The sequence below is a fragment of the Pseudopodoces humilis genome, chromosome 11 (assembly GCF_049639895.1).
Source record: "Pseudopodoces humilis isolate 2021_Gansu_Grassland_sample_001 chromosome 11, ASM4963989v1, whole genome shotgun sequence".
NCBI lineage: Eukaryota > Metazoa > Chordata > Aves > Passeriformes > Paridae > Pseudopodoces > Pseudopodoces humilis.
In genome coordinates, this window is record NC_142210.1 from 24,764,822 (window position 1) to 24,782,496 (window position 17,675).

General features: G+C 54.2%; 1 protein-coding gene across 2 annotated transcripts; it reads left to right on the plus strand.

The window, feature by feature from the left end:
• Positions 1-3,723: 3,723 nt before the first annotated feature.
• IGSF10 (immunoglobulin superfamily member 10) lies at positions 3,724-16,050 on the plus strand. Of its 2 annotated transcripts, XM_088061329.1 has the most exons (7): positions 3,724-3,886; positions 4,000-4,245; positions 5,293-5,422; positions 6,036-6,426; positions 6,938-10,858; positions 12,237-13,101; positions 13,736-16,050. In XM_088061329.1, the coding sequence occupies exons 2-7, from the start codon at positions 4,052-4,054 to the stop codon at positions 15,642-15,644; spliced, it is 7,410 nt and encodes a 2,469-aa protein (XP_087917455.1). In that variant the 5' UTR covers positions 3,724-3,886; positions 4,000-4,051; the 3' UTR covers positions 15,645-16,050. The 2 variants fall into 2 exon arrangements, with proteins under 2 accessions (XP_087917455.1, XP_087917456.1); XM_088061330.1 differs by lacking the exon at positions 3,724-3,886 and having other exon boundaries at positions 3,983-4,245.
• Positions 16,051-17,675: the final 1,625 nt, after the last annotated feature.

Genomic DNA, 17,675 nt, shown 5'->3' on the forward strand with positions numbered 1-17,675 from the left:
TTTAGAGCATGAGTGTTACCCTGACACCCTGACCCGAGGCTCAGGCTGTGCCCTCGTGCCACCTCAGCTATTTGTGCACTCCTGTGCAGGTCTCCTGCTGACCTGTCCAGGGTCACCTGCCCAGTGTGACCTGTCCTCAGTGACCTGCCCAGGGTTCCTGCCCTCTGTGACCTGTTCTCAGTGACCTGTTCTCAGTGACCTGTCCTCAGTGACCTGTTCTCAGTGACCTGTTCTCAGTGACCTGCCCCCTGTGACCTGTTCTCAGTGACCTGCCCCCTGTGACCTGTTCTCAGTGACCTGCCCCCTGTGACCTGCCCCCTGTGACCTGTTCTCAGTGACCTGCCCCCTGTGACCTGTTCTCAGTGACCTGTTCTCAGTGACCTGTCCTCAGTGACCTGTCCTCAGTGACCTGCCCCCTGTGACCTGTTCTCAGTGACCTGTTCTCAGTGACCTGTTCTCAGTGACCTGCCCCCTGTGACCTGTCCTCAGTGACCTGTCCTCAGTGACCTGTTCTCAGTGACCTGTTCTCAGTGACCTGCCCCCTGTGACCTGCCCCCTGTGACCTGTTCTCAGTGACCTGTTCTCAGTGACCTGCCCCCTGTGACCTGTCCTCAGTGACCTGTTCTCAGTGACCTGCCCCCTGTGACCTGTTCTCAGTGACCTGCCCCCTGTGACCTGTCCTCAGTGACCTGTTCTCAGTGACCTGTCCTCAGTGACCTGTCCTCAGTGACCTGTTCTCAGTGACCTGCCCCCTGTGACCTGCCCCCTGTGACCTGTTCTCAGTGACCTGTCCTCAGTGACCTGTTCTCAGTGACCTGCCCCCTGTGACCTGCCCCCTGTGACCTGTTCTCAGTGACCTGCCCCCTGTGACCTGTTCTCAGTGACCTGCCCCCTGTGACCTGTCCTCAGTGACCTGTTCTCAGTGACCTGTCCTCAGTGACCTGTTCTCAGTGACCTGTCCTCAGTGACCTGTCCTCAGTGACCTGTCCTCAGTGACCTGTTCTCAGTGACCTGTTCTCAGTGACCTGCCCCCTGTGACCTGTTCTCAGTGACCTGTTCTCAGTGACCTGTTCTCAGTGACCTGTTCTCAGTGACCTGCCCAGGGTTCCTGCCCAGTGTGACCTGTTCTCAGTGACCTGTCCTCAGTGACCTGTTCTCAGTGACCTGTTCTCAGTGACCTGTTCTCAGTGACCTGCCCAGGGTTCCTGCCCAGTGTGACCTGTTCTCAGTGACCTGTCCTCAGTGACCTGCCCCCTGTGACCTGCCCAGTGTGACCTGCCCAGTGTGACCTGCCCAGGGTGCCTGCCCTCGGAGCACACAAACCACACAGAAGAGCTGTGGAGCAGCTCTGCCTTCCCTCCTGGTTTGGACAAAGCCAGGTTATTGCACAGGAAGGCACATCAGGAACTGAACTGCTGAAATTGTGCTCCAGCTTTGACACGTACAATTTCTATGCAGATCCAATTCACAAGCACTTCCTTCACTCAGCTTTCCTCTTCCCAGCACTCCTGAGCTCACACTCAATCACACTTTCTTGCCAAAATATAGTTTCACTTAACAAAAAACTCCTTTCATTCTCCCTAGTAATGAATTCCAGCTAAACCAATGTCTTAAAGTCAGACATGGGCCAGAACTGCCAGCAAAGCAGAGAGCTCAGCACGGGTTTGTACAACCATTGTTGTTCTCTGTAAGGCCACCCTGGGAAATCCCAGCCACATTACAATAAAATATTCCACATGTTCCTCAGCCACCTTCCGGAGGCAGAACTTTGTATCTCTTGTAATTTAATGCTCTGCCTCTCAGAAGTGAGAGCTGCAGCTTAATGACAAGAGACAGCATATCCTGAGATGAAAACCCTGTTCTTAACAGGGGCCTTGACAAGGTCCATGTACATTTAAAATATTTGTTTTTATTTTAATGCAGATTTTCAGATATGTGATTTTGGGAAACATTCTTAGAAGTGACTTCAGTTCCTTGTCTACTGTGTCTACAAATTATGGAGGCTGATACAGATAATTTTAAAATGTCTTTTACCTCATATTTAAACTCACAGAACACAGCATTGGAATGTGTCACTCCAGAAGCCTTGACCTCAGTGACCCAGAAGAAAAAAATTTGGTGAACTGAAAGAAAGCAAGTGATGCTTTGCTTTTCAGACAGTAACTGAGATGGAGAAAATGCAGCTAATAACAGCCTTCTCCCTCTCCAGCACTCTGGGGAACAGAATTCAGTGTCAACTATCAAGATTTTCCCTGTTCTCAGGGTAGCACCTAAAAATGCCACCTGAGGATTTAGTGCAGGACTCAGTTGAGGCATTGTTGTTTTTTCTGAGACCCAGAGTGCAGTCACAGCAGTGGCTCGGTGTTTTCAGCTGAATCGAGGTGAGCCCATCCACGTTTCACTGAGGCAGCCCCTGAGCAGATAACAAACACCAGCCAGGGAATTCCAGCTCTGGCTCACACAGATCACCCCATCCCTGCCAACCCTCCTGAACTCCCACAGCTCACATTTGATTTTGAACTTGTCTGAACAATTTCAGAACCATTAAAAATATATTTGAGCCTTTATCTTATCTTTAATGTTTTGTCTTGCCTTTACACATCCAGTGGAACTTGTGGAAGGAGGTTTGTCCTAGAACGGCCCAGTGTGAGCAGAAAGGTGCTGTCAGTCGGGTTTGTGGCTGTTACAGACACATCTGAGCCAAAAAGAAGGACCTGAAGCACTGACAGATTCCGTCTACAACGAGAGGAAACTTGTCCTCCAAAACCGAGCTGAACCGGCGGCTTCTGGGAGGGCTCATGCACCAACTGCCCCCGGACAGAGCCCGCTCCTTGTGGCGAGGGCAGCGGGCCCGGCGGGCCGGGGATGCGGGTTCGGGGATGCGGGTTCGGGGATGCCGGTTCGGGGGATGCAGGTTCGGGGGATGCGGGTTCGGGGATGCGGGTTCGGGGATGCGGGTTCGGGGATGCGGGTTGGGGGATGCGGGTTCGGGGATGCCGGTTCGGGGGATGCGGGTCCCGAGCGGGTTGGGGGATGCGGGTCCCGAGCGGGTTCGGGGATGCGGGTCCCGAGCGGGTTCGGGGATGCGGGTTCGGGGATGTGGGTTCGGGGATGCGGGTTCGGGGATGCGGGTTCGGGGATGCGGGTTCGGGGATGCGGGTTCGGGGATGCGGGTTCGGGGATGCGGGTTAGGGGATGCGGGTTAGAGGATGTGGGTTCGGGGATGCGGGTTCGGGGGATGCGGGTTAGGGGATGCGGGTTCGGGGATGCGGGTTCTGTGCGGGTTCGGGGATGCCGGTCCCGAGCGGGTTCGGGGATGCGGGTTCTGTGCAGGTTCGGGGATGCGGGTTCTGTGCGGGTTCCGTGCGGTGCCGGTGCCGCAGCATCCCCGGGAGAGACGGGCGTTTCTCCCCTCCCCGCCTGGCAGCGAGCGGAGCCCATCGGGCTGCGGGGAGCCGGGGCTGCGGGCAGCGTCCCCCGGGAGGGGTCGGTGCGGGTTTGTCCCTGCCCGGCCCCGGAGGTGGAAGGCGCGGGTGGGAACGGTCCCGGTCCCGCGGAGGGTTGTGAGAGGGATGCGAAATGAGTTAATTTTGCTTGGAATAGTTCCTGGCGGGGAAGGAGCTGACGTGTGGAGACGCCTCCGGGGGATGAGCCGCCGGCGGAGTCGGGAGCGCTCCGCACACCAGGGCCGGGTCCGCAGCTGGGATACACGGCGGGCACCGGCTGCAGCTCCCCGGCTCTTCTGAGCCATTCCAGCTTTCCTGAGAGCGGCAGCTCCCGGCACAGCACGTCGGACACGGGCACGGAGGGGCAGCTGTCAAATGACAGCGCTTTAGGTCGTGACACGGATCCGTCGCTGAGAGGAAACCCGAGAGTTTGGGGGCTGGTTCGTGGGCGGGTTTTTCTTTCAAGTTAAGAATTCTTTTTTGCCGATGGCTCGAAGCCGAGCGGCTCAGCTCGGCTGGCGCTGTAAGTGCCCGTGTTCTGCTTCCCCTGCAGGAACCGCCCGGCCCCGCCGCTCCCGGGGATGGCAGCGTAGGATCCGTGCAGGATGGGGACCCCGCGCCGGGAGCGGCCCCGCTGGCTGGGGACCCTCCTGGCCGCCTGCCTGGCCACCCTCCCGGCCATCGGCGCCTGTCCCCGGCCCTGCGCCTGCCACGGCTCGGCCGAGCTCCACTGCACCTTCCGCTACTTGAGCGCCGTGCCCCCGCGCATCCCGCCGGACGTGCGGCGCATCAACCTGGGGTACGTGCGGCTCGGGCTTTCAACACCCACACAGCTTTGTCTTCCAACAGTTTGCGCTGCAGGAATTCACCTTCCAGATTTAGGGCTAAAAATGAACCAAAGCAATAGGTACGTCTGTAGAGTTTAATGTTCTGCAGTGCTCAGCAGTGGCTGCAGCCACGGCCGGCGTAGCCCAAGACCACCCACACTAAGGAGAAATTTTAGGGATCTAGGACAGGGCACATGAGAACTTCAGAAAGTTTTGAGCTTTCCTTTATATTACCTGAATATGTTGTGTCTGTAGCATGGAACTTGGAAGAAGTCTGAAATAGATTTCTCTCTGGGAAAGGATAGTTCAGAGCTCGGAAAGTGGACTGGAAAAGGAGCACGTGTATTAAAATCTGCAGAGCCGTTGCTGTGGTGTAACACCAAGGTCGGGGGTTAGATCCCTGCATGAGCCATTCACTTAAGGGCTGGACTCCACGATCCTTCTGGGTCCCTTCTATGATTCTGTCACTTAGAATGTCCCTCAGCGTTAGGGTCTCTGCTTTCACCTGCTGAGTTCAAGGAAAATTTCACTTGTCTGGCCATGTCAGCTCCCATGGTGGTTCCGTTCTCTGTGTGATAAAAGGAGCAAGGAATAGATCATACCCAGGCTTGTCTGGCCCCTTCGTGAAGTTTCCAGCAAGTGTCCTTTCTCTTTAATCAAATTATGAGACCCATCAGCAATATTTGTCTGACCTGTGTATCCCCTTTGATACACATAACCTTTGAACCATCCAGATGTGTCTGCAGAAAATATACAAAGGATTTTCATTGAAGTGATAGCAAAGTGACCACAGACAGATGTGTTTCATGCCTGCTGTCACTCACCCCATCCACTGGGAATTTGCCATCAGAACACTGTCCTGGAAAAGTGGCCACCTTTTGTGCTAACATGAAGGAATGACTTCATGTCAAGGGGAAGAGCTGCTTACCTTTAGCCGTTCCCAAAGAGTGGTTCTTTTGTTTGGGGTTGGTTGGATTTAAAAGGTGTGAGCTGGGGCTGACTAAACCCATCCCGTACAGCTACAACAGCCTGAGAAAACTCAGCCCCACGGACTTTGCTGGCCTGGAGAAACTGGAGTTACTGATGGTGCACAGCAATGAGATCAGCATGATCCCTGAGAAGGTGTTCAGTGATTTACATTCACTGCAGGTAAGAACTAAATGACCCAGTGCAGCTTTTTGTTATGACAACTTTCAGTGGCACTGGGAACCCTTCTGCAACATTTCCATTTCCTGTTTCTTACCTTATTCACACGAAAGTCAACAGCCTTCAGAATCCAGTATCCTAATGGGAAATGTCTTCCCTTCCCGGGTAGGCACTCAGGTACAGGTAAAGAGCATGACAAACACTTTGGTAAATACCTCTCAGCTGTATCTTAGCAGGCAACTGCAGTCAAAACTCTCTTTCTACAGAGGAGAAAGATTGCAAAGCTCCTACTACTGTGTCTGAAAAAGGAAACACTATCACTGTTAATTTGTTAGTCAGTTTGGGGTTTTTTGAGGATTGTTTTCCATTGAGATTTCCCTTTCCCTTCAGTACAATCCTGTCCTTTTCTAGCCTTCATGAAAAAAAAGCCAAACTGTGCAGAAATATAACACCCTGCATATAAACCCCTCAGTTCTTTAAAGAAACTCCAGTTCCTGGCATTCCTGGTCTGGTGAAGAACTTTCACTGCACACAGCAACCTTCAGCAGCATTTATTAGGAGTCCTATAACTTCAACATGGCTTAATATTATGCATTTGTTACTTTTTCATGAACAGGTCTTAAAAATGAGTTACAACAAGGTCAGAGTGCTCCAGCAGGATGTATTTTATGGCCTGAACAGCTTGGTACGGCTGCATATGGACCACAATCAAATTGAATTTGTGAATCCCAATGTTTTCTATGGACTCACTTCCTTGAGGTTGGTGCACCTGGATGGAAATTTACTTCAGCAGCTACATCCAGACACTTTTGTCACCTTGAGCTACAGTCAAATATTCAGAATATCCTTCCTGAAGCACATCTCTCTGTCTGACAATATGCTGACTTCACTTCCACAAGAAATGTTTTCTTACATGTCAGAGCTCGAGAGCATTTACCTCCATGGAAACCCCTGGTCCTGTGATTGCAGCCTGCAGGGATTCGCAGAGTGGGCACAGGAGAGACCAGGTGAGCTGCAGGCTTTCTTTATGCTCCTTAATCCCATTGTAGCATCTTACTCTTCCTGACACAGGTAATTGTCCTCTATTCATCTATTTATTCTCCCAGAAAAGACCAGAAGATAGGATTTTTGTAGGGGTGTGTAATCAGGAGAGAGAGATTAATACCAGTCCATTTCCCAGATTAAATGAATCCAGTGGCCTTAATGCATTCCCAAGAGCAGCTTTCCTTGATGGAGAATTTTCCTTGGCCAGTCCAAAGCTTCTGTGCACCAGGAGAATCCACAGGGAACAAGCTAACTTTTCTGGAATTGGCAAGAGCAAGGCCACATTGCACTTGATTCTTTAAAAAGAAAATAAGGAACTCAAGGGACTGTAGGACTTTCTCTGCTGCTGCCATTTACACGTCACTTCAAGCTTTGGTTTTATTTTATTCAAAAGAACACTTGTTAGTAGCTGTATGTAATTTTTAATACTAAAGCTTGTAGCACAGAAGCTTACTGAAGTTTTCTTCCCTTCAGATGTTATAAAGTGCAGAAAAGAGAGAAGTTCCAGTGTCCAGCAATGCCCAGTCTGTGCTAGTCCCAAAAGTCATAATGGGAAAGGTTTAGTGGATCTTCCTTCTGCATCCTTCACCTGCAGTAAGCCAGTCATCCACGACTCGCTGAAATCCAGAAACCTCACGGTGCCAGACGATGGGGATTTCAGTTTCGTGTCTCCCAAGGACTTGATAGCTCCCATAGGATCCGTGGTTTTGAATATGACTGACCAAGCAGGAAATCAAGGCAACTTGGTTTGCAATGTCCAGAAACCTACAAAAATGTCTCCCATCTCACTTGACAAAAATGGTCACAGCACCGTGCTCAAAACCTCGTTCTCAGCATTCCTGGTGTGTGGTGTCGATTATGGACACATCCAGCAGCTGTGGAGCATCCTGGCACTGTACAGCAATTCTCCTTTGAAACTGGAGCAAACTGTGCAGACAACTGACGTGCCTTCTATTAGCTACAAATACAAGCAGATCTACAGTGAGAAAGATGAACTTTTCACCAATATTGAGGCCGAGCTGCGAGCTGAGCCAGCCTGGCTGATGCAGAGCACGGTGGCCCTGCAGCTGGACAGGACAGCCAGCACGCTCAGCACGCTGCACCTCCGCCTCTCCACCCACGCCCTGGTCACTCTGGCCAGCGATGACCAGAGCCAGGTGAGACATAACTGGGCCACCATTGTCAGGGACAACAGCACCCAAACAGAGCACACTGTGCTGGTCGGGGGCACCGTGGAGCTGGGGTGCCAGGCAGCCGGGGAGCCAGCTCCTGCCGTGGAGTGGATCTTGGCCGACGGCAGCAGAGTGCGAGCTCCTCACGTCAGCGAGGACGGGAGAATCATAGTCCTGGAAAGCGGGGCGCTGGCGCTGCGGGCAGCTGACGTGTTTGACACGGGGCTCTACCACTGCATCAGCACCAACCACGCCGACGCCGACGCGCTCTCGTTCCGAATTACGGTGCTGGATCCTGGCGTGGAACGCGACGGGGTAAACGGAGCCCAGCTGTCGGCCGCTCTCGGCAGCACACTGCACCTTCCCTGCACAGCCACGGCTGCTCCGGACGCTGCCGTCACCTGGGTGTCCCCTGAGCACACAGTTCTTGCTCAGGCTGTAGGAAACAAGCTGATCTTTGCCAACGGCACCTTGAGGATACAAGGGGTGACGGAGCGAGACGCGGGCTACTTCCGATGCGTTGTGGCCAACCGGTACGGTGCTGATCTTTTGGTTTTCCGAGTGCTAACCAGACAGGATGAAACTGCGCTGAGGAAAACGCATGGAGCTGTGGAAGAGTGGGAAGAGGGCTCTGGCAAGGAACTGCTGCGCTCTGCTGCAGCACAGAGACATCCCTCAGCCACTCCAGCCACCCTGACAGATCCTGGGGAATCCGCTGCAGCAGCAGCCAGCAGCCAGGGCACACGGAGCGCACGGCAGAGGAACAGCCACGGGAAAAGGCCTCACTGGCCCCACGGAGACAGAGCAGGCAGGAGGTTCAGGGGACACAGGAGACAGTTTGTTTCCTCAGGCAGGAGAGCTGATCCACAGCGCTGGGCAGCCTTGCTGGAGAAAACAAGGAGGAACTTGACAGTGGCACACAAACGAGGAGAAGTTGGAACAGAACCACCCATTCAATCCCGTAAGCTCTCAGAGGTACCCGAGGATGAGGAGGACACCTCTGGTGATCTCATATCTCCAGAAGAAGAATTCATGATACCAGCAACAGAGAGATCCCCAGTATTTGCTCTGGGGAGAGCAACAGAACTCACGATCACTGCAGGGCCCGAGGAGACCGCGAATCCCACTCGTGCCTGGAACAGCTCCCTCCTGCTCACAGAGCCATTAACTGCCCTCCCCTCACCCCTTCCACACCCTGTGGCACCTGCCAGCAAAAGGCCACAAACACCTCCAAAACCTACAGACTCATGGGAAAGATCTGATTTGAGTCAAATATCAGCAAATGGTGTAAGACAACCAACCATACCAAGTGGAACATCCACACTCTTCCCTGCTGGGCCAAAGTCAATATATTCTGGGGAAAGCAATAACCAGCACCTGAAGTCTGCATCCGTGACACCCGCAACAGAAGCTGCAGGTACCAGCAAGGCTGTAACTCCCCAAAACACAACAGACAAGGTACTTATTTTTACTGAGTCTATTGATAATGTTTCCACCAAAATAGACCACCAGGTCTCTGTGGCTACAGCCAACGAACCAAGTTCTGAATTTGGCCCCATTTATCTTCATAGTACTCAGACAGGAGGAACTCCTAATCCACCACTTGTCTCCACTTTTACTACTCATCAGCAAATCTGGGTTATCCAGGATGTTCCAACTCATCCACCCCAGCTCCAGCAGCACTATGGAAGACAAAAGAAAATCTCTGGTCGGAGACGAACTGTTAGACCAGGACGTATCCCAAGTATGAAAGAGCACCAACACAATTCTGGGAGGCCAGGGTCTGCCAGAGGAAGTACAGCTATGGCTACAGATGTTCAGCTAAGTATGAGCTATGTATCAAATGTACCAACCTTAAATAACTTAAGCAGTTCCATCAATCCATTTAGGCCAGAAGCACCCCAGTCTTCTCCCTCTGCCCTGGATATGCCATTGGAGCACCCAGTGGGTACCCATCAAAACACAGCATTCCTCGGGGAAGAGGAGAAGAAACACAGGGCAAGGCAGAAAGCTGCTACCACAGTCACATCTGTCTCTGCAAAGGACACTGCCACTACTGCAACCAGTGCATTGGCTGTAACGGGCTTGAAGCCAACAGCTACACTCGTTATTACTTCTCAAACCGACACCAGAGTCACCAAAAATAAAATACTCCGAGTGGGAGGAAGGAGAGGTCAGAGGAGAAAGAGACCCTCTAAAACACCTGTCCCACAGCGTGTGGCTGCAGCCCACAGCAGTGCAGCCACCCCTGCAGCGAGCACAGCCACCCCCACGGTGGCAGCTCTTACCCCACCCGCTGCACCTCCGAGCCTCACACCTGCAACACCTCTCCCTGGGAGCGTCAGTGCAGTCTCCGTGACCAAAACAACAGCACCAGGGATCCCTGAGAGCCCCGAGACACCTCAGCACAGGCCCACGGCAGCCACACAAACACCAGCAGCCCCGGGCACCCGGAGGAGCCCCCGGCCAACAGCATCAGCAGCATCCCTGCCGGGCAGCGTGACTGCTCAGAGCCTCACCGTGGCCCTGCCAGCCACACCGGGCACACAGAGGAACACACAGCTGGCCACGTCACCAGCTGCCAGTCCTGCCCAGACCCCCACCATGGGGCTCCACACCTCACCACGGCTGGACGAGCCCCCTGGTGCCCCGAGAGCCCGAGCTGCTGCAGTCAGTGCCACACCAGGGCCAGCACCTGCACAGCACATGGGAGCCGCTGCCACGGCAGGAGAGAAAGCCGACCTGAAAACGGGGGAGGGAGCTGTCCGGGAGCAGCAGGCAGCACAGCCCACGGTCCCAGCAGCAGCCGTGCCAAGCGCTCCTGCTGCAGTCACTGTCCCCAGCAGCCCGCATCCCTCCCCTCTGCCAGCCGTGCCCGCAGCCACCCCGGGAGCCTCCCCACACCCGCGGGGACACGGCCGGCTCCAGCCCAGGCCACCTCCCAAGGGCACAGGGAACACACTGCACTCGCCACAAACCCCGTGGGCAAGGGACAAGGACAGCTCTGTCAGTGCCTGGTCTGAAAGGCAACAGGATCGAGACACCACCACCATCCCCAATCCCATCACCTTAGGTTCTGCAAGCAGAAACCGTTTTTCCAAGCCCAGAATAGTCGGAGGGAATTTTGCTTCTTTCACTGTGCTGGCGAATTCTGATGTTTTTATTCCTTGTGAAGCTACTGGGAACCCCCCTCCAACAATACAGTGGACCAAGATACCATCAGGTGAGCTTGAAAAACCTCTCTAGAATTTACCTTCCATTAGTCCTGTAATTTGGCACCTCTTCTGTATGCCAAGCTCGAGCATTGTTTCATTTCAGAGTACTGTGAAATATTAGTAAAAGGTAAACTTGGAAACAGTGACAGAGACTTGCTGGAGCATCTTAGTGCTGATTCTGGAGCAGCTCTTTAGTGAAACGATTTAAAAAATCAAATATATATGTTTAATTATAATTCCTTGCTTATTGTGGGAAGAATTCAGTGTTTATTGTACATTACCTGCTATTCCAGAACAGTGAGATAAAAACGTAGTAAAAAAATCACTCAAATCGAGTTACAGCTGTACCAGGTTTGGATTGCAAAGCCCCATCTGCTTTATCCAGACTTTGTCTCTGATGGAGATTCAACTTCATTCTTACTTTAAAGCTTTGCCGCTCTATAGGCAAAGGTCTGTGGTTCGTTGCTGCTGTGTGATGGTGGCCGTGGTTGCACAGGGGGCAGGAGCGGGCTGTGCTGGTCTCTGACGGTCTGTGTCAGGCTGTGTCAGGCTGTGTCAGGCTGTGTCAGGCTGTGTCAGGCTGTGCTGGTCTCTGACGGTCTGTGTCAGGCTGTGTCAGGCTGTGTCAGACTGTGTCAGGCTGTGTCAGGTTGTGCCGGGCTGTGTCAGGCTGTACCGGTCTGTGACAGTCTCTGACGGTCTGTGTCAGGTTGTGCCGGGCTGTGCCGGGCTGTTTCATGCTGTGCCGGGCTGTTTCATGCTGTGTCAGGCTGTTTCATGCTGTGTCAGGCTGTTTCATGCTGTGTCAGGCTGTTCCATGCTGTGTCAGGCTGTTTCATGCTGTGTCAGGCTGTTTCATGCTGTGTCAGGCTGTTCCATGCTGTGCCGGGCTGTTTCATGCTGTGCCGGGCTGTTTCATGCTGTGCCGGGCTGTTTCATGCTGTGTCAGGCTGTTCCATGCTGTGCCGGGCTGTGTCAGGCTGTGCCGGGCTGTTTCATGCTGTGCCGGGCTGTGTCAGGCTGTGACGGGCTGTTTCATGCTGTGTCAGGCTGTTCCATGCTGTGTCAGGCTGTTCCATGCTGTGCCGGGCTGTTTCATGCTGTGCCGGGCTGTGTCAGGCTGTGCCGGGCTGTTTCATGCTGTGCCGGGCTGTGTCAGGCTGTGCCGGGCTGTTCCATGCTGTGTCAGGCTGTTCCATGCTGTGCCGGGCTGTTTCATGCTGTGCCGGGCTGTGTCAGGCTGTGCCGGGCTGTTTCATGCTGTGTCAGGCTGTTTCATGCTGTGACGGGCTGTTTCATGCTGTGTCAGGCTGTTCCATGCTGTGCCGGGCTGTGTCAGGCTGTGCCGGGCTGTTTCATGCTGTGACGGGCTGTGCTGTTCCGCAGGAGGAGCCGTGCTGCCCAACGGGACTCTGTCCATCGCCCGTGCGGGCCCGCAGCACTCCGGCCGCTACCTGTGCACGGCGGCCAATGCTCACGGCAGCGCCCGGCTGCTCGCCACGCTGGCCGTGCTGGGCTCCCCGGCCCGCATCGCCGGCCGCCAGCGGCTGCTGACCGCGCACTCCGGGAGCTCCGCCGTGCTGCCGTGCCCGGCCCGGGGCAGCCCCGCTCCCAGCATCTCCTGGCTCCTGGCGAACGGAACCCGCCTGTCGCGCTCCTCCGCGGGCACCGGCCGGGCTCGAGTGCAGCCGGACGGAGCCCTGCTCATCCGGGCCGTCACCGTGTACGACCGGGGTCTCTACTCGTGCCTCGCCGAGAACCCCGCGGGCACCGACACGCTCCTGCTGAGGCTGCAGGTCGTTGCAGCCCCTCCCGCCATCCTGGAGGAGAGGAGACAAAGCGTGGCAGGAGCGGCGGGGGAAAGCCTGGAGCTGCCTTGCACGGTGCGGGGGAAGCCGCAGCCCGCCGTGCACTGGGTGCTCCCCGAGGGCTCGGTGCTGAAGCCGGGGCAGCTGGGGCACCCCAGGCTGTTCCTGTTCTCCAACGGCACCCTCCGCCTGGGCAGCACGGCCCCCTCCGACAGCGGCACCTACGAGTGCATAGCCACCAGCTCCACGGGCTCGGACAGGAGGGTGGTCAGCCTCGTGGTGGAGCGCAGAGAGACCCGTCCAAAAATTGCCATCGCCTCGCAACAACTGACGCGGCTGAATTTTGGGGAGAGGTTGCTTCTGAACTGTACAGCAAGTGGGGAGCCCAAGCCCAGGATAATCTGGAGGTTGCCCTCCAAGGCTGTTGTGGACCAGTGGCACAGGTATGAGCCTTTTTGCCTCTCCATCTCATTGGAGCTTCAAACACTGTCTCCTCCGGTGCTCAAGAAAGAGCCTAGTACAGCACTGAAACAATTTTTTAAGAACTAAACCATTTTTTAAGCAATTAACAGTGGTGAAACATGTTTTAACGGCACCTATATCTAATAACAGACCTAATAACAGATCACACCGATTGTTATAAGTGGGTGAGGTCTCAAAACAGGTACAAGTCATACTTGAATTAAGGTAACTACTGTCATCATGCCCTGGCTGACGGCTGTCATTTGAGAGGAGGGGAATGTACTTGTAACAGATTGGTGAAGCAGGGCTCAGGAGGGAGGGGTTTCTTTCATCTCTGCCACCTCTCTTTGGGGGTCTTCCCACACCCCCTCCCACAGTAACACTTCACCTCCACCTTAGGGGAGACAGTCCCACCTCCGGGTGTTCCCAGCAGAGTCAGCACCACTCACAAAATCGGCAATGGCATCAGGGTAGGACACTCTGGGTGGGCACAGTGCCCTTGGAAAGGCCTTCTGTGTTGTACCGTGCTGTTAACACGCTCAGTCCCTTCCAGTGCTCAGTATTCACCTCCGGCACTTGTTTCCATAATTCTCTTCCTCTCTCTCTCCACAACAGAATGGGAAGTCGGATCCATGTCTACCCCAATGGATCCTTGGCTGTTGAGGCAGTTACGGAAAAGGATGCAGGTGATTATCTGTGCGTTGCAAGAAACAGAATTGGGGATGATCTGATACTGATGAAAGTCAGCATCACAATGAAACCAGCCAAGATTGACCACAACCAGCAGTTCAAGAAACTGGTGCCATATGGGAAGGATTTCAGAGTGGACTGCAAGGCCTCAGGGTCGCCAGCACCAGAGATCTCCTGGGGCCTGCCAGACGGGACGGTGGTGAACAACGCGATGCTGGCGGATGACAGCGGGCACAGGGCTCGCAGGTACGTCCTCTTCGACAATGGGACTCTGTACCTCAACAAAGCTGGAGTGGCAGAGGGAGGAGATTACACGTGCTACGCCCAAAACTCTCTGGGGAGGGATGAGATGAAGGTCCGCGTCACGGTCATTGTGGCAGCCCCTCAAATAAAGCACAATTACAAGACACGCATCGCAGTGACAGCTGGAGACACAGCCCTGCTGGACTGTGAAGCTGCTGGGGAGCCCAGGGCACAGATATTCTGGTTGCTGCCCTCCAGCGAGATGATCTCCTTGTCCACGGACAGGCACTCCCTGCACGCCAACGGCTCGCTCTCCATCAGCCCCACCAGCCTGCTGGACGCTGGGGAGTACGTGTGTGTGGCTCGGAACCCTGGCGGGGATGACACCAAGCTGTATAAGCTGGATGTGGCTGCTAAACCCCCCACCATAAATGGTTTATACGGGAACAAAACAATCATGAAGGTGACGGCAGTGAGGCACTCCAAGAAGCACATTGACTGCCGGGCAGAAGGGACACCTCCTCCTCAGATTATGTGGATCATGCCTGATAACATTTTCCTAACAGCCCCGTATTACGGGAGCAGGATTGTGGTGCACAAAAACGGGACACTTGAGATTCGGAACATCCGGCCCTCAGACACAGCCGATTTTATCTGTGTGGCACGTAACGACGGGGGAGAGACCGTGCTGGTGGTGCAGCTGGAAGTCACAGAAATGCTACGGAGACCAATGTTCAAAAACCCTTTCAATGAAAAAATAATAGTAAAACCTGGGGAAACTATCACACTGAACTGTTCTGTGGATGGAAACCCGCCCCCTGATGTAAGCTGGATGTTGCCCAATGACACGAGGTTTTCCAGCAGCATCAGGACATCCCAGTTTTTCACGGGGAGCAACGGGACCCTGACCATCTACAATCCCGAGAGACACCATGCCGGGCGCTACCGCTGTGCTGCCCGGAACCAGGTTGGCTACATAGAAAAGCTGATGGTCCTGGAGGTTGCCCAGAAGCCCAGTATCCTCAGCCGCCCCGCAGGGCTGGTGAGGGCTGTTGGCGGGGAGCCCTTGTGGCTCCACTGCCTGGCCAAGGGGAGCCCCAAGCCCAGGACGGCGTGGACGCTGCCGGGGGGCCGCGTGCTGGAGCGGCCGCAGGCCAGCGGGAGGTACCTGCTGCTGGAGAATGGCACCTTGCTCCTGCGGGCAGCCTCGGCCCTCGACGCGGGCACTTATGTGTGCAGGGCCCACAACGACGCCGGAGACTCGTCCCTCGCCGTCCCCGTGGTGGTGGCAGCCTACGCCCCCCGCATCGTGGGCAGACCCCCACCAGCCATCCACACCGTGCCAGGGGCAGCAGTGCAGCTCCGCTGCGTCGTGCTGGGGATCCCAAAGCCAGAAGTTTCCTGGGAGTTACCCGACCGCTCCGTACTCTCCACAGCTTGGCAGGGCCGGGGCTCTGGGGGCGAGCTGCTTCACCCCACGGGGACCCTGCTCCTGCAGAGCCCCCGGCCCTCCCATTCCGGCACCTACAAGTGCACGGCCAGGAACGCCCTGGGCACCGCCACTGCCGTCACCCACCTGCACGTGCTGTGAGCCAGAGCGCAGCAGGAACGGAGCGCAGCACTCACTGGGGTCATCCCTGCAATGGCTTTAGTCAAAGGCAGCCACAAGCGTGGGAGAGCCTGAACACATCCACAGCGCTCAGGCTGCAGTGACCGGGCAGAGAGAGAGCAAGGGGAAAATTAGCTCTAGCATTACTTGCTAGCGTTGGTTCTCTCCATGTTCAGGGGATTTAAATGAAAGCAAAATTAAGACACTTCTGCTCCACAAAGTAATAGCAAACATTGACTATCAAACATGGGAACTTTCTGGAAATGTGCCTAGAGAGCTCCTGTATGGATATGGGTTTGCATCAGTTCAATACTGCCCACCTTGTGTGACTGTCACAAGCACGGATCGGAGAGGGCAAGGACAGTTCCTGGGAACAGAGGAGCAGGTTTATTGGGACGCAGATTACCTTCTTAATGTGTTTTAATATTTAGTATGTTTTAAAATAAATATTCAATGATGTAACAAGTAGTGAAGTATTTTTACTAGCACAGCTGTGGTTGCCAGTCTTTTCTGCAGAGCTGTGGGATGAGACAGAATAGCTCAGTTTGGAGCAAGAGAGGAAGCTCTGCTCAGCACTGTTAAGCCAATGCATACAGACTGGGTATAGAATCACTCCAGGTTGGCATCACTTTCTTATTGTCACAAAAGCATTTTTTTAAAGATTTCTCAATAGAATAAAAACCACACCAATTTGAATCTCAATTTAGAATTGCGATTCCTCAACTGAGCAGCCAGGTAGGTTTAAAAAGCAAATTGAGCCAGCACAAAACAGGAAAAAAGTATTACCAGAGTATTTTAAATGCTCCAACATCTAAAGTTCCTCTTGCAAAATGAATGAATTGAAAAAGAATTGTATAGACTAATTCCTAAATGACATAAAATAGTAATACATTTATCCTGCTTTTTCAACTCCAAACACAAGCCAAGTTACGATCTGTTTGCGCAGGAATAACAATTTGTTTGTGGTGATTTTGGTTGACAGCTTGCCTGTGGGTTTGCACTCAGCTGATGATGCAGTCCCTGGCAGCAGGTGGGGAATTCCTGCAGTGCCTCACTGGCAGCTGAGGCAGGAGACAGGAATTGCACCAGGGCACCGCCATCCAAAGGGCTGCTGGCTCCAGGAACTGCGGGAGCGACGTGGGGCTCGTCCACCCTGACGTGTGAAGGCTGGGATGAGGTCTGGCACTGATGGCATCGGGTGGGACATGGGGCTCATCTGCTGCCAGGCTTCACCAGTGAGCCAGAGGCTCAGCCCCTGTCACCACCAGCACCCTGGGACCCTCCCTTTAGAGGGAGGAAACAGAGAAACCACTGCTGCTTCCAGGAGGTTTATTAACATCACATGGTGGTTTTCAATATAAACTTATTTGTAAGTGCCTGAACAAACCCCACAGTGCCAGAGCAAACCCCACAGTGCCCAAATCATGGCAGGAGCAAACCCCACAGTGCCAGAGCAAACCCCACAGTGCCAGAGCAAACCCCACAGTGCCCAGCTGTAGCTGGCACAGGGGCTACGGGGTGGGGAGGGCAGCAAGGGCAGGAGGGTGTCCTGCACAGCAAGGCCACAGGGAGCACCCTGAGAACTCTCAGAACATCTGCTCTCTTCCTTCCCTGCAATCTCCCACCAGGGTGTCCAGCCTGCAGAAGAGAAGGCTTCAGGGAGGCTCTGCTGTGGCGTTGAGCACAGCAGGATGGGGACCCCAAGCTCAGCATCTCCCATCCATCTCTGGTCTCTCAGCTTCACAGACCTGCCTCCTAAACCTCCAACTGGTGTTCTCATTAGACCCAGTGAAAATGCATGTGCTACCAATGCTTTTAATTGGGTGATTCTGTGGAAAGCTGACATGCTGAATAAAACTGGAGTAATCCTGTATCCTAATAACTCCGTGGGCGCTACAGAAACCGCCCGAGCTTTGCTCAGCAAAACCTGGCGCTTACTGAAGGCAGTTTCAGTGTTTTACAAGGCTTCAGCATCTTTTCCCTTTCTGAAAGCAAATCCTTCACTAAAAACAT

Coding starts and splice junctions, on each gene's coding strand:
- IGSF10 (XM_088061329.1), top strand. CDS start 4,052: ATGGGGACCCCGCGCCGGGAGCGGCCCCGCTGGCTGGGGACCCTCCTG. Junction 10,859..12,236: donor GTGGACCAAGATACCATCAG/GTGAGCTTGAAA, acceptor GCTGTTCCGCAG/GAGGAGCCGTGCTGCCCAAC. Junction 13,102..13,735: donor GTTGTGGACCAGTGGCACAG/GTATGAGCCTTT, acceptor TCTCCACAACAG/AATGGGAAGTCGGATCCATG.